The following is a 23,175-nucleotide window of genomic DNA, read 5'->3' as shown; positions in this document are numbered from 1 at the left end:
GCGGTGAGCCAGCAAGAAGGCATCAATGCGTTCTAGCCAGGGCAGGTGATCCATTTTGGAAAGGGCCTCCTTGACGGACCGCACCGCGCGCTCCGCCAAGCCATTACTAGAGGGGTGAAAGGGAGACGTCAGGGCATGCCGGATACCCTGGGACGCTAAGAAGGCCTCAAATTTGGCAGCTGTCAGTGGTGGTCCGTTATCGGACACCAACACGTCGGGTAGCCCATGGGTGGCGAAGACGTGGCGGAGGGTGGCAATAAGCGCGTCCGCCGTAGTGGAGGACATGTGGATCGCCTCGACCCACTTCGAGAAGGCGTCCACGATAATCAAGAGCATGCGGCCCTGAATTGGGCCCGCAAAATCGATGTGTATTCGCGACCAGGGAGAGGATGGGGGCTCCCACGTTCGGGGCTCGGCTCTGGGCGGTAAAGCTTGGGCACCTTGACATTTTGGGCACCCGGCAACATGGGCAGCTATGTCCTGGTCCAGCTTGGGCCACCAGACATAACTCCTGCCCAGGGCTTTCATTCGGACAATGCCGGGATGTGCACGGTGAAGCTGTTGCAAGACGGTAGTCCTCAGTGAGGCCGGCACCACAACGCGGTGACCCCACAGCAAACAGCCGCGCTGAACGGAGAGTTCCGCCAGCCGTGACTTAAAAGGAATGAAAACAGGATCTACGGGGTCCTTGGGCCACCCTCGCCTAACCCAATCTAGTGCCCGGGATATTACCTGATCCCTTGCGGACGACCGGGCGATGTCGGCGGCAGAAATTGGAAGGTTGAGGTCGTCAATGAGGAAGACGGGGGCGGCAGCAGTAGGGTCTTCAGGAGCGTCCGGCAATGGGCAACGGCTGAGGGCATCGGCGTGAGCGATCTGTTTCCCTGGTCGGTGCAGTAGCAGGTAGTCGTAGGACGCGAGGAACACAGACCATCGTGTCATTCGGGGGGACAGCACCTGCGGGGCCGGGCGGTCGCCGGCAAGCAACCCCAGTAAAGGCTTGTGGTCAGTGACAATTTGGAAGGGGCGGCCGTATAAATAATGATGGAAGCGCCGCACCCCGGCCACAATAGCGAGGGCCTCTTTGTCAATTTGCGCGTAGTTGCGCTCAGAAGCAGAGAGAGTGCGGGAAAAGTAGGCAACCGGCACCTCAGCTCCACTAGGCAACTGGTGGGACAGGACGGCGCCCACCCCGTAGGGTGAAGCGTCGCAGGCGAGCACTAAAGGCAAGTGCTCGCTGTATTGAACAAGGACGTCGTTAGAAATTAAGAGATGTTTCACAGCCTTGAATGCGGAAGCCTCCCGCCGGCCCCAGACCCAGGCAGCCCCCGAGTCAAGGAGACAGTGGAGTGGCTCCGTGACAGAGGCTTTATGCGGCAGAAAGACCGCATAGAAATTGAGAAGGCCTAAAAAGGCCTGTAATTCAGCTCTATTGGTAGGGATAGGGGCCTCAAGGATGGCTTTGGTCTTGGCCGCAGTAGGATGGATGCCATCGCCATCAATGAGGAATCCCAGGAACTCTATCTGGGACACCGCAACCTGGCATTTGTCTCTCTTAACCTTCAGGCCCACGTTTTGGAATTTTTGGAGAACCATGCGCAAACGGGCCATGAGTTCATCCATGGAGGTGGCTGACACAAGGACGTCGTCAAAATAGGGGACGACGCCTTGGAGTCCTTGGAGCAAGCGCTCCATTAAGCTCTGAAAAAGTCCAGGGGCGATGCTCACCCCAAACTGCAGCCTGCGGCAACGGAAGGCACCCCGGTGCGTGATGATTGTCTGCGCCTCAGCTGCTTCGTCGTCTACGACCAGTTGTTGATACGCCTGTGCAAGGTCGAGTTTTGCAAAAAGTGACCCCTCGCCCAGAGTGTGTAGGAGGTGCTGGACCACTGGCACTGGGTACGCATTTGAAGGCAGGGCACGGTTGATCGAACAGCGGTAGTCTGCGCAGATCCTCACGCTGCCGTCCGGCTTAATCGGCAGCACGATGGGTGTTTCCCATCGTGCATGATCCACTGGTTCGAGGACGCCCTGAGCTACGAGTTTGTCCAGCTCGGCGTCCACTTTCGGCTTGAGTGCAATTGGGACGCGGCGTGGCTTCATTCGCACCGGCTGCACTGATGGGTCGAGGTTGAAAGAAACAGGCGTTCCTGTGTATTTACCTAAGGTGCCATCGAACACAGCGGGGAATTCGTTGACCAAGCAGTCGAGTGCAGTTGTGCCGAGGTGGTGGATTCCGCTGACTTGCAGGCCTAGGGACTGGAACCAGTCGAGACCCAGAAGGCTGGGCAGTCTTCCCTCGACTATGATGAGGGGTAGCCGGCCGTCAAACCCCTTGAACTGCACTCTGACTTTCCGGGTGCCGATTACTGGAATCAGGTTACCCTGATAGTCTCTTAATGTTAACTGACAGTCTTGTAATTGGCGTTTAGACAGCTGAGGCAAGAGACGTTTGATTGTGCTCCAGGACACAATAGACGTTGCGGAACCGGTGTCGAGCTCCATCTCACAGGGCTTCCCTTCTATCGTCACAGCCAGTTGGATCTTCTTTTGCAGAAGATGGCAAGAGAGGTCGTGGTTAGAGTTGCGGAGGATTGCATGGCAGTCCGTCCTAGCTTTCTTGGTTCGATATGGCCGAGACCCCTCGGTGTGGGACTCTGGAGAGGACATGGGCTGCGCTGCCCGACACACCCGAGCGATGTGGCCCTTACGTCCACACCTCTGGCAGAGGGCTTGTCTAAATCTGCACTCAGCTCTTTCGTGATTGCCTCCACAACCACTACATGCAGATTTAGAGTTGCCCTTCCGCCGATGCCAGCTCTTTCTGTTCGCCTCCTCAAGGCGGTTAATGTCCTCGTCCTGAGTTTCAGCATCCGAATCTTCACTTTCTGAGCCTGGTGCACCTGCCACAGTGTTAAAAGCGTTGGCAGCCTGCGTGGAAGTGGGAGACCGGGCCTTTGCGATGGTCGCTAGGGAAGCCTCAGCCATCTCGGATGCCCGAACTTCATCAAGGGCGGTTTGAAACGAAAGATCTGTTCTAGTCAGTAACCGCTTTTGAAGCTTGAGGTCTCGGAGGCCACACACTAGGCGGTCGAGGAGAGCTTCATCTAGGTCTCGGAACTCACAGTGCAGGGCGGCTGAACGTAGTGCAGCAACGTAGGTGCTGACGGACTCCCCCTCAGCCTGGCTCCGCTGATGGAAGGCGTGCCTGCGGGCTATCTTGGACGGCGACGGGGCATAATGGCTTGTCAACTTCGCCAGCAGCACGGGCCATGGGACGGCCTTAATAGGCTCTGGGGCGGCAAGAGCCCTGGCAGTATGAAAAACGTCTTTGCCACAGACGGACAGGAAAAATGCGCATTTCCGCTCATCTGTCAACTCGGTTAGGTCGTGAGCGACCAAAAAACACTCGAACCGAGCCGTATAAGACTCCCATGTCTCAGAGCCATAGCTGAATGGCGCGAAGTTTAACGTGGCCATTCCTGTCAGAGCCAGCGACGTCTCGTCGCAATAAAGCTAAGCGCGGTTCTAGTGACTTCAGCAGTAAGTGACTTCAGCTTCTCGCACCTCAGTTTGGCGATCCCACCTTCGTCGCCAGTGGTGTGTACCAAGGACCTGTGGGTAGCCAGGAATGACTGAGGCGGAGACAGGAATAAAGGCTAACAAGTTTATTCCCTCAAAAGAACAAGCTAACAGTTCAGAACCGGCTTAGAACAGGAATGCCGCCGCTGCTCGTTGGACAGCTCCCTATTTATACAGGAGCTGTCAAACGATCAGCCAATCAGATGTCGAATCGCTTCCCGCTTAAACTCCTTGTTTTGGCGGCTGCGCAGAACATAACATCACCCACCTCAGAAGGATGGAAGGCTGAGTCAACCTTGAGCCGGTGAGATTAGAACCGCTGAACTGCAGATAACAGTCAGCTGAAGTGGCCTGCAGTACTGCACCCTAACCACTGCGCCACCTCGGCTCGGCTCTTCTAATTAAGGCCATATAGTGGCCTTATTTAGAAGTATCCATAAAGTATGGTTTAAAAAAGTCAAAATGATGACCATAAAGCATGACCCATTTTATGTGCCATCACACATGCAACACACGTAGAAAGGAGAGAGAGCTTTGACCACAGCATTGCAGTCACCATCTTTACTTTCTTTTATCCCTATCCTATGAACACCCTTAACCTCAGTTAATGCAGGGAAAAGTGCAAGCTTACTTATTACTAACTGGAAACCATGTGTTGTAGTAGTTAAGAAGTTGGTCTGAGGAAACCTTGAAGCAAGTCAATTCTCAGCCCAGCAGTTCCCTGACTGTCTTTGTTCTATAGGAGTTGCTTTCTCTTAGCTCACAACTGGCACACAAGGTTCTTGTTGAGAGAAAAAAATGATCGGCAGGTATGCTGGCTTGAGTCCCAGAGAAGAGACAGGTTATACAGGTGACAAATAAGTAAATAAAGGAACTATCCAATTTTGCCATGGTTAATGGTGGACAACAACATCCACTGTCAAATAGCCTTGGCTCATTTCAAATCTCCCTAGATCAGGGATGTCCAACGTGTGGCCAGTGGGCTGGATGCATCATGCGCTGGCCACAACTACCCCCAGTTTAGCAAAGGGGGGGGGAGTTGTGCTACAGTCACGTGATGATGCCATGATGATGTGAGTTTGACACCCCTGCCCTTATTGTACACTTATTGTAAGTGGGAAGGTGTTATGCCAAATGGCAACAGCTGCTGAAAGATCACTTTGCTGATCAGTAGGATGGCCAATTTGAAACATTGACTTCAAATATTTATTTCAGTAATTAAAAGTGGGTAGACTTCTGTTTCAAAGTTGATGGATATGCAGTGGGGAGCGAATGGGGAACTCGTGTGGTGGCTGCGCTCTGTAATTACAGCTCAGAGATGATTTCTCCAAGGACTAAAAATGAAAACCCATCTCGCATCTGGAGAGCTGGCATCCTCCATCAGCCCCATCTTCAGCACACAACTCCTGCCTCACACTTTGTTCAAACGTTGGGACACGTTGCTATTTGGAGCAATGGGTTCTCCAGCTGCTTTATTGTGCCATTCAATGGCCATCACCCTTTGATCCAATCCGAAAGCAGCTGCTTCTGTAACACAGCTGTGATAGAACGCATCACGTCGCCTAACTTGGGCATTCTCCCAGGGAGGTGCTATTTTTAAATGTGCTGTTGATAATATTCCAAGTGAGGTTTGTATTCCTGGGCAGCTGGGATGCATTAGGATTGGGGGGGGGGGGACCAAGCTGTTGGCCAGCGGAGTTCTTCTCCTTTAGGATGAAGTAAAAAATAATATCTAAAAGAAATCATGAAGGCAATCAAGGATTCTTCTTTATGAGCTTTACCTCACCCCAAACCCTAAAGCAGATCAGAAAGGCTTGAAGCAATCATGGGTGTTACATGACAGAACAGAACAAAAGAACAGCAGGGAACTAGATTGTTCGATCATATGAAAGTGATAGAAGCAGAATAGAAGTTATGTAACATGTCAGCATAGATTGATAGCCGAGGTAGGCAGATTTCTAATATAAGGAAGTTCAGATTTGCACAGAATGTTTTGTCAGAATTACTGAATATTCTGAAATCCCAGTGGATATTCGTAGGTGTCGTATTTCAGAGTGTGGATAATTTGGGATTGAGGAAAATATAGTGATTGTTTTATGTTCTGGAATGGTAGAAAAAAACAGGAAGCGCTACTCCAGCCACAGTGAATCCCTTGATATTGCTGGGCTGTAATTGTGACCATCATTCACCATTGGTGTTGTTGGATGTGAAGAATTTGAATTGTGTTTCAACCACATAAAAGGTCTCAGTATTGGGTAAAACTAAAGAATCTACTTTCTTATAATGCTAGAGGATGGAAAATATATGACATTTTGATGAAGTATACTTATAAATCAAACTACTGGATACGGAGGAACAGACCTTTAGTACTAGTCTGCAAAACAGTACTACTATCACTGAAAAACATGAAATATATCCTCCAGCCAATTTATCAAAACAGTCTAGACAATCACACGAATTAAATATTTTTGTTGGTTCTACGTCACTTCAATATGTGCTCACATATTACACATAATGTAGGCCATGATCTACCTTGAACACCATCACTATGATTAATATCAAAGGATCATTACTTTATTAACAATCTTCCCCCCGCCTGAAATCCGAGCAATAGATATCAAAAATTAATAGAAGCCATAAGAACCATAGTGGCTCAGTGGTTAGAAGGCAGTACTGCAGGCTATTTCTGCTGACTGCCAGCTGCCAGCAGTTCGACAGTTCGGCAGTTCAATTCTCACTGATTCAAGGTTGACTTGGCCTTTCATCCTTCTGAGGTGGGTAAAATGAGGACCCAGATTATTGGGGGCAATATGCTGACTCTATAAACTGCTTAGAGAGGGCTGCAATAGCACTTAGTGCTATTGCTTGCTAAAATTATCAAAAACTGGATATCAGAGGTGCTCTAATAGAGCATGGACTGAGCAGAGGATTAGATTAGAAGGCTTCTAAAGTATGGCTCTATGTGCGAAGCCTTCCACATTGCAAACTCTATTCATACTCCAAACACCGAACCTCGTCTTTTAACTGATCTCACAGGGAAATCTGGTTCCTTCCTTTTATTATATTCAAATCACTTCTGCAAGGAAGAAAACACTGGAAGACATCATGGAGATCCTGCATATCAACTCCTTAAATGCCAGATATTTGACTTTCCTTGTCCGCTCACATATTTATGGAAAACCAAAATGGTCTGAATCAACCACCATAACAATATTTGTTAATACAGAAAGTGGAAAATAAGATATATTGGTTACTTTGATTTCAACTATCTTTTCAACTGGGAACTTTGGCTTCGGGTCAATATTTTGTGAGGAAATATTTTTAAGGAGAATTATAATTTTTAAATGTCCACAAAAATGTGATTTGTGAACATTCACATTCTGGGTTGTATGAAAGAAGGCTGTGCTTAAGTGACAAGAATGTCAATACATTTTTATCCTGGAATTGTTCCATCTGTATAAAACTAAAGGTGTTGCACATTAATAGCTGCTCGGCACCATTAATGCACTCACAATCTAAGTGCTTCTCAGAACACTAAAAAAATGGATCAGTTACTTTACTTTACAAAGTAAAAATCCATTAACTGCATGTTAGTTTCTTCTTGCTTTGTTCAGCTGCGAGTCATTGTTGACTGCTGGCAATTGTCTGTGCTAGGACCTGCAGTTTTTTTGGCAACATTTTCAGAAATTATATGACCTTGTCTTTTTCTCTAGAGCTGAGAGAGAATCACTAGCACAAAGTCACCTAGTTGGCTTTATGCTTAAAGCAGGACTTGAACTCATTGTCTCCCTGGTGCCTCAACCATTGCATTAAATTAGCACTTGTTCCAGGCTTTAATACACTTCAAATAGGCAAGACTTATCATTAGGATGGTGGCTAGGATAGACTCATTTATGGGAGTTCAAATGAGTCTGGAGGGCACCAGATTTGGGAAAATCTAATCTAATCTAATTTCATGGCTTATTTCTGTCAAGACAAATAGCAATAGCAAAAGGACTTAGACTTATATACCACTTCACAGTGCTTTACAACTCTCTCTAAGCAGTTTACAGTCAGCCTATTTCCCCAAACAACCTGGGTCCTCATTTTACTGATCTCAGAAGGATGGAAGGCCAAGTCAACCTTGAGTCAGTGAGAATCGAACTGCCGAATGCTGGCAGCTGGCAGTCAGCAGAAGTAGCCTGCAGTACTGCATTCTAACCACTGTGTCACCACAGAAATAGACAGTCCAGCATACAGAGGTGAAGGACCTCATTGTGTTTTAAGAAAAGCTCTTGGTCAGTGCAGGATTCCTTTTCATCTTTTTTTAAAGGTAGCACTCCATGTTTTACACCCAGTTCCATTATACATACCCTACTGATGAGCCGTGATGGTACAGTGGTTAGAATGCAGTATTGCAGGCTACTTCTGCTAACTACCAGTTGCCTGCTCTTTGGCAGTTTGATTCTCATCAGCTCAAGGTTGACTCGACCTTCCGAGATGGGTAAAATAAGGAGTCAGATTGTTGGGGGCAATATGCTGACTGTGTAAACTGCTTAGAGAGGGCTGTAAAATACTGTGAAGTGGTATATAAGTCCTATTAATATTGCTCTCTATTACCATCTCTGTTCTCCTCTATGTACATACCAGAAATTTTGTTGCTTGTACACTGTAGGTTACAAAATGTTTCTGCTATCTAAAAGATTTCAGAGAATATTTTCCAAATGCAGGCTGAAATTCTCTTGCTGAGAATTTATTTTGGGCAAAGCATTTGCATGTCACTGGTCATATATTATAACACCATGTGGATTAGAGATAAACCATGTGCCTAATCAGACTCTCATAAAAGGGAGAGGGAAAACTCTTCTTAGATAGTTATAAACAAACAGGGAGGGACTTAGAGACAGTTTCCTGCCATAGATTGATGACCATGAGGTTAGATAATTCCACAGAGACAGCTGTATACAATATTTACTATCCAACCTCAGCAATTTTCAGAACTACAGCAAAGTCTAGCCTTGACACAAGGACATGAAGTCGAACCTAGTGTTTTTATCCTCTTTATCTCAGTGACTTTGACAAGTTCAGGTATGAGAGAGATCATATGGAGTTCTTATTGTTATAAGTGAAAATGGAAATTATTTAGCATCCGTTAGGAATTCCAGGTGGAACTGGGAGAAGCCCCTTCCCTGAGAGGTTGGCTGTCTTGCTGCTCTCTCCATGTCCAAAGTCCCTGATGGGCTGGCTGCTAAAGCACACACTTGAAAATAAATCAGGAAGACTGTAATTATGGGGGAATCTGTCTGGCAAGAACAAAGAATGCTTATCAACAGGAAATACGCATGTGTAAAGCTTGTAGCAATTATGGGTAGTTAGACAACTTGCAGACCTCATCTAAAAGTTAGGGATTGCCTATAGCAAATGAAATGTGTATTAGATAACTCCTGGGGCATTCATTAGCCAAGGCTTAGGAACAAGGATAGCTAGTGACCAATAGAACAAATTGTAAAATTATTAATAAATGTTTATTAGATGATATTTCTTATTATCCCACCTTCTCCTGCCTTCTCTTTTAGTGAAGATGTGTAAAGCTTTCCTAAACCTTTGTTCTTGGTTCTTGACCTTCTGACCAGGAACCCTTTTCCTTGGAGTACTCCAATAAAAAGCAATCAGAAAACCTGCACCTCGTGTCTGGCGTTCATCATTGGCCTCAGCACCAGGCTCAGACCTGAATTGGGGACAACATTCCTCAAACCATATCCCTGGGCTTGGCTGCTAAATGCTTAGCTTAATCATCATTTCTCTCTATAGCTTTTAGAGAACTGGTTTTTTGGATCCCTCACCCCACCCCTCCATATTCAAACAGAAAGCTTCTTTCCAGTACACAATTAGCACATGTTTCCACATCTGAAAGTCTTCTCCATCTATAGTCAAAGCCTTTTGAATGTTTTACCTTGAACCATATTTCCATATTCATTTTACCACATGAATGCCAGTTAAATAAATGTGTGCTCCGTCCCTGGTATTGTGTGGCCGTAGCAAAATAAACGATAACTTTGAATGTTAACAGTATTGCCTCAGCACTTAATTTTTTCTTGCTTGCTTGAACAGATGTGTGCCTAACCTGAATTAAAATGCCCCATAATTTAAAAACAATTGAAGAATTGGCAGAACAAAACATGAAAGTTGACTGGCTAACCTACTTGCAAATCAAAAATAAACACAATAATGATACGAAAATAAATGACATCGAAACAGAACCACACGAAGTGGATAAAATAATTCATAGCTCGGATAGAAAGATGATAGGGAGAATATATAAATTTCTCCTGAAGCATAAAATGGAAGAGGAAATCGTGAAAGAACAAATGATAAAATGGGCACAGAACTTTGGCTGTAATATTGAATTGAATAAATGGGAAAAAATTTGGGGAACAAACTTAAAAATGACACTATCAGTTGCATACAAGGAAAATCAGTACAAAATGTTTTACAGATGGCACCTGGCACCAACAAGGTTAGCTAAAATCTCAACAAATACAGTACCTCCCCAAAATGCTGAAAATGTGAATCAATACATGGAACATACTACCACTTATGGTGGACCTGTGAGGAAACTAAAAATTTTGGAAAAGGATCAAAAAGTGGCTAGAGATAATAACAGGATTTAAAATAGAATGGAAACCTGAAGGTTGTTTTTTTATTAGGAATAATGACTGTGAAATATAAAAAAGAAATTCAGTATTTAATATTACATATAATTACGGCGGCAAGGATTGCCTTTGCCCAGAAATGGAAAAACAAATTAATTCCAAGCGAAGATAAAATAATAAGAAAGGTTATGGGCTGTGCTGAAATGGACAAACTAACTAAAGAAATCCAGGGAAAAGAAGAATCAGAATTCTACCAGATATGGGATAAATAGTATAGGTGGATGGAGGAAAGAAACAAGGATCAATGAAGGAAGACAAGAAAGCCCAAAAATAGTAGTTAAGGAGAATTAACACATATACAGGGACGTGCAGTCACTAGAGGCAAGGGAGGCGGGGCCTCACCAGTCTCCTCAGGGAAAGAAAAGAATTTTAAATAATTTTTTAAAATAATTACAGCCAGGGTAGTTGCTACCAGATTTCAAGTCACAGTGGCTTGGTGTCTGCTCTCAGTATTAACTAGGAGGAGGCCAGAGAACTCGGGGCCTCCTTTACATAAGGAATTTTTCGCCTTTTAAAAGTTAAGAAAGAGTTAAAAAGCAAAAAATTCCATATGCAAAGGAGGCACTGATTCTCCCGCCTCCTGATCGGGGAGCAGCGAATCATGCCTTATGAACACGCTTACGTTGAGCACGCTTACATTGGGCGGACAAGAGGAGAGTTGAGAGTTTCCACAGCTGGAAAAGGTATGTGGATCGGACGGAGGGGGATGGATTCAAATTTATTGTAATTAAATATGTAATTTTTTTATTGTGGAGTGTATGTGTGTGTGTGTGTATGTTTCTTTCTTCACAGTGATCCGGTGGGGTCGGAGGAGGGGGGGGGCGAGGCAGAGGAGTGCGGAGGTGGCAGGGATGTTCTCGCCTCTGTGTCCCAACAGGCCAGGCATCTCACGTTTATGTCCGCCATAAACACGAGACGCCTGGCCTGTTGGACACAGTGGTGGCAGGGGGAGGAATGGGATGGGTAGTTTTGTGTGTGTGTATTTTACATGTTTGTAAATAAAATTTAAAAATAAAATTTAAAAAATGCCCCATAAGAAGTGGACATTGTAATAGGAGAGCCATGTTAATCCATGGCAATGTTTCTTAACCTTAGTAACTTGAAGATGTGTGGACTTGTAATAGAATACTGGACGATCACTGAAATATGAGCCAGCAGTGTGCAACAGCAGCCAAAAAAGCTAATACAATTCTTGGTTGTATAAACAGATGCATAGAATCCAAAACACATGTAGTATTAGTAGTGCTCTATAAGGCCTTAGTAAGGCCACAACTGAAATACTGCATCCTGAAATTTGATCACCACATTATAAAAAAGATGTTGAGACTTTGGAAAAAGCGCAAAGAAGGGCAACTAAAATGATTAAAGGAGACTAAAACAGTTGCAGGATTTGGGTTTCACTAGTTTATAGGAAAGAAGGACTGGGGGTGGGGACGACATAATAGTAGTATTCCAATATTTGAGAGGCTGCCACAAAGAAGAGCGGGGGTCAAGTTATTTTCCAAAGCACCAGAGGGCAGGACAAGAAACAATGAATGAAAACTAATCAAGGAGCGGAGCAACCTGGAATTAAAGAGAAACTTCCTAACAGTGAGGACAATTAACCAGTGAAACAGCTTGCCATCAGAAGTTGTGGGTGTTTCATCACTGGAGGTTTTTAAGAAGAGACTGAACAGTGACTTGTCTGAAGTGGTATGGGGTCTCCTGTTTGAGCAAGGGGTTAGACTAGAAGACCTCTAAGGTCCCTTCCAGCTCTCTTCTGATAGATAGATAGATAGATAGATAGATAGATAGATAGATAGATAGAAGAGAGAGAGAGAGAGGGAGAGGGAGAGAGAAAGAGAGAGAGAGGGAGGGAGGGAGGGAGATTTAGCTCATGTTTCATGACTCATTTGCTCAGAAGGACTTCAAGTCCCAGAATTCTTCAGCAATTAAGGATGAGAAACCCTGAAATAAACTTAGAAAACTTAGAAATAAGTGTTATCTTCTTAGGCACTCTTCTCTAATGATATTGTAGGCAGTATCTTACAGAGTAGTTGGGACATGTGGGCTTCTTGTTCATGAGTAACTGTAGACTAGTCAGAAATCTGATGTTCTCTTTCTGCTTCGCTCTGATGTCTAGCCCATTCTGTCCAAGCCTTTCACTCACAAAATGTACTCTCCCTCAAGCCAGTTTTCATATATTGGTGAGGCACGGTGTAACCCAAGAATGTCTTGCTTTCATTTTCACGCCTTCCTGGTAACTATCAGCAGCTGTATAAATTGTTTATTTAGTTGGAAGATTTACAGAGCTGCCCAACTCATAATCATGGCTCTGCACAGTGAACACCATATAGTTGTTGGATTTGAAGCCAAAGTGAAATGATTTATCTGTAACTATTAATTTAAGCTTCTACCTTGCCTTTCTCTGCACCTTACCATTATCATCTCCTCTCTCTCTCTCCCTGCCCTTATTGTAGTGACAGCACAAGGAGTAATCCCATTTTCAAGGTCCTGAAATTTCAATTTTAGTTTTATACCAAATTACTTTGGCTCCACAATCTTTAATAAAGTGTAAGCTTCTGTCTGATATTCCTGTCATCAGTACAAGTACTTTCTTTGCTAGAATTGCCCTTGGTAATTCTGTTACCAAGTTAGCTCTAGGCGACAATATTCTCAAGAGGGTCTAAGCAGATTGAGGTTTTTTGAATTCATAATCAGAATGCAAGGAACTGCATAGGAAAAAAAATGTGAGATATCTGCATAGAACGGGGGAGAACTGGTTTGGCAGTAATACTTATGAAAAGAATCTGGGTTCAACATGAGCCAACCGCATGCTGCCTGTGATAAAAAGGCAAATTCTATCTTGGGGCACTCTAATATGGTCCAGACCATAGGTAGTAACTGGTTCACTTCGTTTTTTCCTGATTAGACTCCACTTGGAGTACTGGGTCCGATTCTGGACCCTGATGTTCAAAAAATTGAAGCAGAGGCGAGCTATCAAGATTGTGAGAAGTCTGAAGATCCAGTTCTTGGATGGATAATTAAGCATCTTGGGTACATTTAGCTTACAAAAAAACAAAAGTAAGGTGTGATATGACACCAGTCTTCAAATATCTGCAGGAGATCACAGAAAAGAGTGAATTCATGAACACTAACTAGCATTTGGAAGAGACAGTGAAAACTCCTTGAACTCACAACACATGGACAGACTCAGTCTTAGTTTCAACTGGGTAACTGTGAACATCCTAGAGCAAAATAAATCCAAGTATGGTCTGGAAGCTTGGAATACAGACAAATCAGCCATCAATGGATACTTAGAGATAAATCACATTTACACACCATTTGAAAGAGAAAATAAAAAGCTTAGAAGGAAAGAAAAAGGTCAGAACACTTCCTCCCCAGCAGCCAACATCCAGATAAATAGGGATTTAAAACCAAGCCATAAACAACAGCCTAATGAAAGAATTTTCAAAGACAAAACTACACCCACAACAACACTGGCATGATGAGCAACTATTTATAAACAGGGAGCAAACCCAGAGGTGGGTTCCTACCAGTTTGCACCTATTCGGTAGAACCGGTTCGTCAAATCTACTGAACCGGTTAGAAGAGGTTCCACCAGTGGACCCGGAAAGCAGGCCACACCTACAGAAGAGGTTCCAAAAATTTTTGAAACCCACCACTGGTCCTTGGATATGATTATTCTACGCTATCATGCTCATATTTATAAAACTCAGTGCCTCTGTGAAAGGTAAGGATGACTACTGCGTTTGTGGTGCAATCAGAACATTGCGTGTGTTGAAGTTGTTTTAACGCAAACCAAAGATGCCTTTTAAAAAACAAGTTTACATCATATTCTTATGCATGCCAGTGCTGTGTGTGAGGTAATTTAAGGTGGTTCTGAGAAGTGTCGTCGGCATCTTCATATCCGGTCACATGGGCGGCAAGCCACTCCCATCTGGTCACATGGGCAGCAAGCCACTCCCGCAAAGGAGGCCACACCCACAGAGTAGATTCAAACAATTTTTGAAACCCACTACTGAGCAAACCCCAAACTTATTAACACCAATGATGTTATCTGGTTGGATAATGAAATGTCGGCAAAGCTCAGAGAGCACCAAAGATTCTATAGTTCAGCCCTGAGCTAAATGTGAACTTATTTGACAGTTACATATCAGGCTTTCCTGATGCTTACGGTATTGCTAACTAGCTGTCCCACTGGACCATTTTGCAAAGCAAAGTGCTTCCATCCTCTCATGATACTACACCTGAGGGTTAGCCAGTATAAGAATGAGAAAAGGAAAAAGAAAATGTGCTTCGTGTGACATTGGTTACATCATAATCGAATGGTATCCATGTTGCTGAGAGAGTTTTCAAAGGGGATTCGAACAATTCATGGAGGAGTTGGGAATGGAGCTGCCCACCATGGTTCTTTGGTCGGGAGGACTAGGTGGAAGTCCGTCTTCAGAAGCAGGTTGGGGATATTGCTGCCAAGCTTGCAGAGATATCAGGTTGGGGAGGAGAATTCAAGTAGATTTTTGCCTTTAGTTCCTCAAGAGGGTGTAGGAAGTTAGCACCCACCCCTCTCCTAGAAAAATGAAAATATCCTGGGAAATATTGAAAAGGCAGAATATTATATTTTCCTGGATAAGAAATGGAGAAACATGTTTTTAGGCAGGAAACAGACTCACTCTTAATAGCCTCCACCTTTGTCGATGGGCCATTAAAAGGCCTGAGCCAGTCTTCTACATAACAAAGATCCCCCCCCGCTTGAGCTCCAGGGTGATGGGATTAAGGCATGATGGTATCAGCCCTTTACCCATCTTCCCACAGGGCACCTGGGAAGAAGCAATGCTCAACCAAACTTGGACTCAATACACAGCCTACAGAGTTGCCCCTGCATGACCCCATAGGAGTCTGACAACCAATCAGAATACAAGCTCAGGTTCAAAGCCCAGAGAGGGCATAAAACCAGGGACTTTCAGCATCTCTGCCTCTTTTCTTCTTCATCCAACATCTGGAAGCTTCTGATCCCCCTTTTCTGTTCAGGAACTCAAGCCATGTGATTCTGTCCACCATTAAACCATCTTTCCAAGCAGCCTCCATGTTTCCAGTGCCTTTTCCCCCACATGGAACCAAACTCAGATGGACATTTCTTCCAACAATTGAAAAGGATAAACATCAGTGTGGGTTTTATCATTTCTCAGACCTGGTTTCTAATCTTCTTGGACTTGGACTGTATATAGAAGGCATGCTAGGCAACTGAACCACTTCCACAGGACCTGCCTCTGCAGACTTCCGAGGATCCGGTGGCAGGACAAGATGCCAGACACAGAAGTCCTCTCCCTGCCATCAGTTCACATTCTGCTGATGAAAGCCCAGACATGCTAGCAGGCCATGCTGCAAGGATGCCAGATCATCGCATCCCTAAACAACTCCTCTATGGTGGGCTGTCTCAAGGAAAGCGATCACACAGGGGACAAAGACACGCTGAAAGCCTCCTTCGAGTCCCTGGCTCAACCAAGATCAACCAACATGGTGCGCGTTGATCAGAGGTGGGTTCCTACCAGTTCGCATCTATTCGGTAGAACCAGTTCGTCAAATCTACCGAACCGGTTAGAAGAGGTTCCACCAGTGGACCCGGAAAGCAGGCCACACCTACAGAAGAGGTTCCAAAATTTTTTGAAACCCACCACTGGTCCTTGGATATGATTATTCTACACTATCATGCTCATATTTATAAAACTCAGTGCCTCTGTGAAAGGTAAGGATGACTACTGCGTTTGTGGTGCAATCAGAACATTGCGTGTGTCGAAGTTGTTTCAACGCAAACCAAAGATGCCTTTTAAAAAACAAGTTTACATCATATTCTTATGCATGGCAGTGCTGTGTGTGAGGTAATTTAAGGTGGTTCTGACAAGTGTCGTCGGCATCTTCATATCCAGTCACATGGGTGGCAAGCCACTCCCATCCAGTCACATGGGCAGCAAGCCACTCCCACAGAGTAGGTTCGAACAATTTTTGAAACCCACCACTGGCATTGATCCACCCAGGCCACCAGACATCTGTGGACAGAAGAACAACCAAAGCACAAGAGAAGCGAGCACTCCGCAAAGCCAGAGCTGCAAATGCTGCAACAATGGTGCCCACACCTGTCTGCCCAACTTGTGGAAGAACATTCCGTGCCCGTATAGGCCTTACCATCCACCTGCAAACACACCATGGGCAGCCCACAACACGTTAGATGTCAAGGTCCTCTTCGAACACGACAGACGAACATCAGATTCATGGGACTATCTTTTATTCAGGAAGTCAAGGCAGCGTATATAGTGCTCCTTCCCCTCATTTTTCTCCACAACAATCCTGTGAGGTAGATTGAGGGAGAGTGTGTTAGCTTTGTTGAGTACAAATAAGTTGTGCAAAGTTATTGTCTGAGTCACGTTCAACTTATTCCCTGGGTTTCTTCACCCTGGTGCCTCTCAGGGCATGTTTGGCTACAATTCTCATAATTATAATATTTATAGGAGTTGCAATTCAACATTATCTAGAAGGCCCCCGATGGGAAAAAGATTGCAGTGAAGCAAAACATATTACAAAATTCTGAGCTATCAAGTAAGCTTATTCTGAGTTACACTTAAGTTGCAGTCACAGAGCAGAAGAACCTGCGTCAGAAACGGACTAGAGCCGTGTCACTGGACTCAGTAGATGTCTTCACGCCTGACAAAGAGGATGGGAGGAGGCTTGATTGCACAGCAAAGTTAAAGACTAGGTCTGAATATGAATATATATCCAGAATGATTCAGTGTGACATTTAAAAATCTCTTAATGTACTAAATTGAGGAGGCAATCAAGAGGTGTGCTGCTAAGGATATGAACACATTTTTTTTTGTTAATAAAATGTGAATCAATCAAGGATATTTTTATATATCCATCAGAGGCAATGTCTCTGTTTTTTCTCCCTTTCACTCTCAACGTTTTGTGTACCTTCCTAATTGTAAAGTGACTCAGGCACCAGATTCAGATGGAAGGGTTAGCAATAGCAATAGCAGTTAGACTTATATACCGCTTCATAGGGCTTTCAGCCCTCTCTAAGCGGTTTACAGAGTCAGCATATTGCCCCCAACAATCCGGGTCCTCATTTTACCCACCTCGGAAGGATGGAAGGCTGAGTCAACCTTGAGCCGGTGAGATTTGAACTGCTGAACTGCAGAAAACAGTCAGCTGAAGTGGCCTGCAGTACTGCACCCTAACCACTGTGCCACCTCGGCTCTTAAGGGTTCTTAGGTCTACTTTTGGTCACTTGGTTCTCAATTATAGATAGTCCTTGACTAACAACAGTTCGTTTAGCGACCATTCAACGTTACAAAAATGTGACTTATGACCGTTTTTCACATGACCATGGCAATATCCTAACGATCAGATGATTAATATTTGGACACTTGGCATCTGGCTCTCTAGAGTCTAGAAAGAGTGCAGAGAAGAGCAACAAAGATGATTAGGGGACTGGAGACTAAAACATATGAAGAACGGTTGCAGGAACTAAGTATGTCTAGTTTAATGAAAAGAAGGACTAGGGGAGACATGATAGCAGTGTTCTGATATCTTAGGGGTTGCCACAAAGAAGAGGGAGTCAAACTATTCTCCAAGGCACCAGAGGGTAGAACAAGAAGCAATGGGTGGAAACTAATCAAGGAGAGAAGCAACTTAGAACTGAGGAGAAATTTCCTGACAGTTAGAACAATTAATCAGTGAAACAACTTGCCTCCAGAAGTTGTGAATGCCCCAACACTGGAAGTTTTAAAGAAGAGATTTGAGAACCATTTGTCTGAAGTGGTATAGGTTTTCCTGCCTAAGCAGGGGGTTGGACTAGAAGACCTCAACGTCCCTTCCAACTCTGCTATTGTATTGTATTATTGTATTATATATGACGGTTGCAGTGTCCCAGAGTCACATCATCCCCTTTTGCAACCTTCTGACAAGTTAAACTCAATGAGGAAGCCAGATTCACTTAACAACAGGGTTACTAATTTATCAGCTGCAATGATTCACTGAACAACTATGGCAAAAAGATCATAAAATGGGGCAAAATCCATTTAAAAAATGTCTCACTTCACAACATAAATGTTGGGCTCAATCGTGGTTGTAAGTCGAGGACCACCTGTATTAAGTTCCTCAGTCTCATCACAGGCTTATTCCTATACAGGTAGTCCTTTAACTGAGACCCACAACTCAGTTGTTATGTGAAGCAGTTGCTAAGTGAAACCGTGATTGTGCTTATGCTCTTACTTCAGCTAAATAAGGCAGTCATTAAACAAGGACGATCTGAATACGCAAAGGAAGTTCTCCATTAGTATCAAGAGAAAGTTACCAAGTGGAAAAATAAGACAGTGAAGCCATATACCCCTGTGCTGTATTTTCTGTGAGAAAAGGACATGGATGCAACCTTTGGTGATTTCCCTATGGCTGAAAACAGGAGATCTTGGTTTGTGGCAAAGAAGGAATTGAGCTTGGGTCCGTTCAGATGTACATTTGCTGCCAAAGTAAGCATAAAATACAGCCGCCCGAACAGGGACTTGAACCCTGGACCATCAGATTAAAAGTCTGAGCTATCCAGGCTCCTGTGCTTTGCTTTTCTGACCTAGGAAATTTTGCAATATTGATCTGGAGATCTTAAACACATCAGCATCACCTCTCTCCTCTGGAGCCTTTTATTGCTTACAGAGTTGTGTCTGCACTTTGAACAACTGTTGCTTCCCTCCACTACAAACACCTGGAAAATGTTTACAGGTTTTTTTTTTAAATAAAAATATGGTATGAATCAAGACACTGTGATCTCCAGAGAAACTCATGGGAACTACTCTGGCTTCCAGATGTGTTGGTCAATGAAATGGAAACCCAACATACTAAATAGCCTTAAATTGAAGAAGGATGTTCCAACCATTTCCAGCAATTATCAGCTCTGCCAAAGATGGGGGAGCAGGGGAGAGCTGTTGGCTGCCAACTGACATATGCTAAAACTACTAATGCCACTAAATGCTTATGTCCCAAGCCAACACATGAATTCTCCTCCCACCAGAAACTGCTTGGGGCAATACAAATACTCAGCCAGCCAGTTAATTTTGGTCCTCTATAGCCTTGTATAAATTACTTTCATGTCATCCAGCATACGATTCCTAGGAACTGAAGATGATAATTGGCCAGCTTGCATGGAACAGGAACTGGATACAGTTTGGACCGTTGTGAGAAATATTCTCAAATGTTCTGAAGGTTATGAGGCTTGTTAGGCTAGAAAGGAAGTTTGGGCTATTTCCAGGTGTTTGTTTTAATACAGGTAGTCCTCGCTTAACGTCTACACCTTCAGGTACCCTTCAAAATTTCAATAATGCCAAACAAGGGGACTTACCAGTATTCTTTGTAGCTGCACGTCGCAGCAACCCACATGGTCACAGGATTGCAATTTGGATGTTTGGCAGGCAGCTTCCATTTATGAAGTCACAGAGTCCCATGTTTATATAATTGGAGTTTGCAACTTTCCTTGGAAAAGAATGAAATTCTGACTGGGTTTTACCGATTAAACTGGTGGATCTTTATAGAAATGGCTTGTTCATATTAAAATGAAAAAGCAAAAAATTGTGATTTGATGTAAATGCCTTGTTTTACTGTAACAGAGAGAGAGTTGGCAGTCAATGCTTCTTTTTCTTTTCTTTTTTTTCCTTTTCTTTCTTCACTTCTCTCCCCTCACCCTGATTTTCTATTTACTTTGTATTTTGTATTTTACAATAATTTATAATAGCAATAGCAATAGCAATAGCAGTAGACTTATATACCGCTTCATAGGGCTTTCAGGCCTCTCTAAGCGGTTTACAGAGAGTCAGCATATTGCCCCCAACAATCTGGGTCCTCATTTTACCCACCTCGGAAGGATGGAAGGCTGAGTCAACCCTGAGCCGGTGAGATTTGAACCGCTGAACTGCTGATCTAGCAGTAGCCTGCAGTGCTGCATTTAACCACTGTGCCACCTTGGCTCTTATAAATATAACCCAACAAAAATGTTAAACATGGAGAAGTTTGCAATTTTCCTGGCTGGCTTCCAACCAGCAAAGTCAACGGGGAAGCCAGCAGGAGGTTGCCTATGGTGATCATATGACCATAGGACAACGCAGCACGATGGTGGCTGGGACTACTACAAATTGCTGTTATAAATCAGTGCAACCATGTGAAGCAGGGGTGAAATTCAGCAGGCTCTGAAATTTTGAGTAGTTTGGAGAACGGGCAAATACCACCTCTGGCTGGCCCCAGAGCGGGGTGGGAATGGGGATTTTGCAGTATCCTTCCCCTGCCACACCCACCAAGCCACGCCCACAGAACCAGTAGTAAAAAAATTGAATTTCACCACTGATGGGAAGTTGTGCCTTGTAACTAAGTCGCTAAACGGGACAGTTTCCTGTACCTATTACCAGTGGTGGGTTCCAGCTGGTACGCCCTGATACGGGCGTACTGGTGGCCACTGGGAGCAGCGGCCACCATACCGGAATGATGTTTTGGAGGGCCCATCCGCCCACCCACGTTCCTTACCTGTATTTAAGCCAACCGGGCCATTTGTGCACACACGCGCAGTGCACAGCGTCTGTGTGACCTCTGCCGAGCAGCTGGAGCCTTGCAGGGTGGTGGATGTGCATGCGTGCGCAGTGCACATGCCTGAGGTGGATGCCCAGCCCTGTCGCAGCATACCAGTTGCGACGGGATCCAGAACCCACCACTGCCTATTACCATTGGTAATTGAAGACTGTTTATAATCTTGTTAAAGGTGTGTGTTGGGGGGGAAGACAATGAGAGAGAGAGAGAGAGAGAGAGAGAGAGAGAGAGGGAGGGAGGGAGGGAGGGAGGGAGGGAGGGAGGGAGGGAGAAGGCCGAGTACGCGCTCCATGATCCTGCTTGTTGCAAGTGCCACTAGAGAAGAGAAGCAACAAAAAGAAGCCAACTACAGAAGCTGCTGCTACCACCAAAGAAATGGGAACAAACAAGAGCCCAGTGCTGGATCTGTTCATCTGGAAGCAAATGCACAAAGAAAAGGCAGCTGGGCAGCCAGCCGTATGAAAGAGGGAAGAGAAGCTGCAATTATCTGCCGTTCCTTCCTGTCGCTAAGTAGAGGTTGTGACAAGAAATTCAGTCATCCGAGATGGCTGCACAAAAGCCTCGGCTTCTTTGTGGAGGGAGGGGAGCCCAGAGGTCAGGTCCACTCTGCCCAAGATTAGTGTTCTTGCTCTCCTCCCAGCAGAAACTAGGCGTGTTATCCCCTGGATTTTGATGGGCAGCTCATCTTTTTGGCTTGTCTGCAACAAACAGAATGATTACAGAAGGCCTTTGTCCACATTATCTCGTTAAGGCTTTAAAAAAAAAAATCACCCCAGTGGGTCACAGTGCATTCCACATGAATGGCAAATTGCAGAGCGGCGGTTCCGTTTACACTTGTGGTGGAATTAAACACGATGCAGGAAACCTCATCAGGGTGAGGGGAAGTGCTGAGAGATGTGAGGGAGTTGAATGAGGCAGTTCCAATAAAAAAGGAGGGGGCAGAGTTCAGGCCTGGTTACCGAATCCTTCCTTCTTGAGCATTTTTCCCATGAGGGGGCATCTTGCTCAGATGCTTTTGTCCTCTCAAAGCATCTTTAGCATTTCCAAGGACCTGGAGCAAAATGGCTGGAGGAGGAATTACTGTATGTATGGGGGAGGGGGGGAACCACTGCATGAAAAGTCATCTGTCATTTTGAAAAAGAGAAACCGTTAGGCAGAGTGAGGTAAAGGGAGTAAGACTGCTTGGTATCAATGTGTTAAAATTGTACAAACCACATGACTCGCCGTATTTGCTTCACTGTCAGGTGGGAAAGACCAGATCCATACTTGAAGTACTCCAATTAAACTGAACAACAAAGTTGGAAGGAACCCTGAAGGTCATTTAGTCCAACCCCCCCCCCCACCCAAGCAGACCCTACACCATTTAAGACAGATGGCAATCCAGTCTCTTCTTGAAAGCTTCCAGTGAAAAAGCTCCCATAACTTCCGAAGGGAAGCTGTTCCATTGGTTGATCATTCTCACTGCCAGAAAATTTCTCCTTATTTCTGGGTTGAATCTCTCCTTGATCAGTTTCCATCCATTATTCCTTGTTTGGCCTTCAAGTGCTTCAAAAGATAGGTTGATCCCCTTCTCTCTGTGACAGCCCTTCAAATATTGGAACATTGCCATCATGTCTGATATATTGCTAAATACCCTAGGCACAGGAATCTTCTCAGCTAATGGTTAGCATCTTCTTGGAGTTAAATAAGGGTTTACGTAAGGGGGTAGACTTACTCCACTTATGGCTCAGTGGTGGGTTCCTACCGGTTCAGACCGGTTCGCCTGAACTGGAAGTGGTTTGGTGGTCTGGGTCACTGGAACGGGCAGCAACGCAGGCCTGCCATGCACCTGAACTGGTTTTCTGGGCAGCGCCATAGGCACCACCATCTTTTTTTGCTTCTGCGCATAGCAATTTTTATTGCAATGTGCATGCGTGTACATCACGCATCACGCGTGCGTGTGGTGCGCCCATGAGCAAACTGGCAGTAGCGACTTCCGGAACCCACCCTTGTTATGGCTATGTAGGGATTCTAGGCAGATCCCTCTTTTAACTCCACCCCCAGGTTCTACTACTCATTCTATATTCTCTCTGGGTACAGTGACCATATCCAGTTGGAAAAAAATAATAAAAGATAAACTTGGAAAAGGGACAAATCTAAAACAGGTTCATAAAGATTCTTTTTAAAAAAATGTTTTTGCTTATAATTTTGTTGTATAACTGAACATTCAAGAGAAAAACCAAAACAATAATTAATTAAACTAAATAAATTTAAAAGAGAGTTTTCTGAAAATAAAAAACTGTTC

The 23,175-nt window shown here is 44.6% G+C and overlaps 1 protein-coding gene across 1 annotated transcript; it reads right to left on the bottom strand.

Annotated features, from left to right (window-relative positions):
- Window positions 1–2,528: 2,528 nt before the first annotated feature.
- Window positions 2,529–3,480, bottom strand: LOC148048019 (uncharacterized). The gene is made up of 2 exons (XM_087708219.1): window positions 2,642–3,480; window positions 2,529–2,547 (listed from the first exon to the last, which is right to left on the bottom strand). Exons 1-2 carry the CDS (start codon window positions 3,478–3,480, stop codon window positions 2,529–2,531), a joined length of 858 nt encoding a protein of 285 aa, XP_087564345.1.
- Between the last annotated feature and the right edge of the window lie 19,695 nt (window positions 3,481–23,175).

This window comes from Thamnophis sirtalis, unplaced genomic scaffold, assembly GCF_051295495.1.
Source record: "Thamnophis sirtalis isolate CommonGarterSnake01/CBP01778 unplaced genomic scaffold, rThaSir2_p1.2 scaffold_3, whole genome shotgun sequence".
Classification (NCBI taxonomy): Eukaryota; Metazoa; Chordata; class Lepidosauria; order Squamata; family Natricidae; genus Thamnophis; species Thamnophis sirtalis.
Note: the sequence above shows the minus strand (reverse complement) of the source record. Positions and strands in the feature narration are given on the sequence as shown.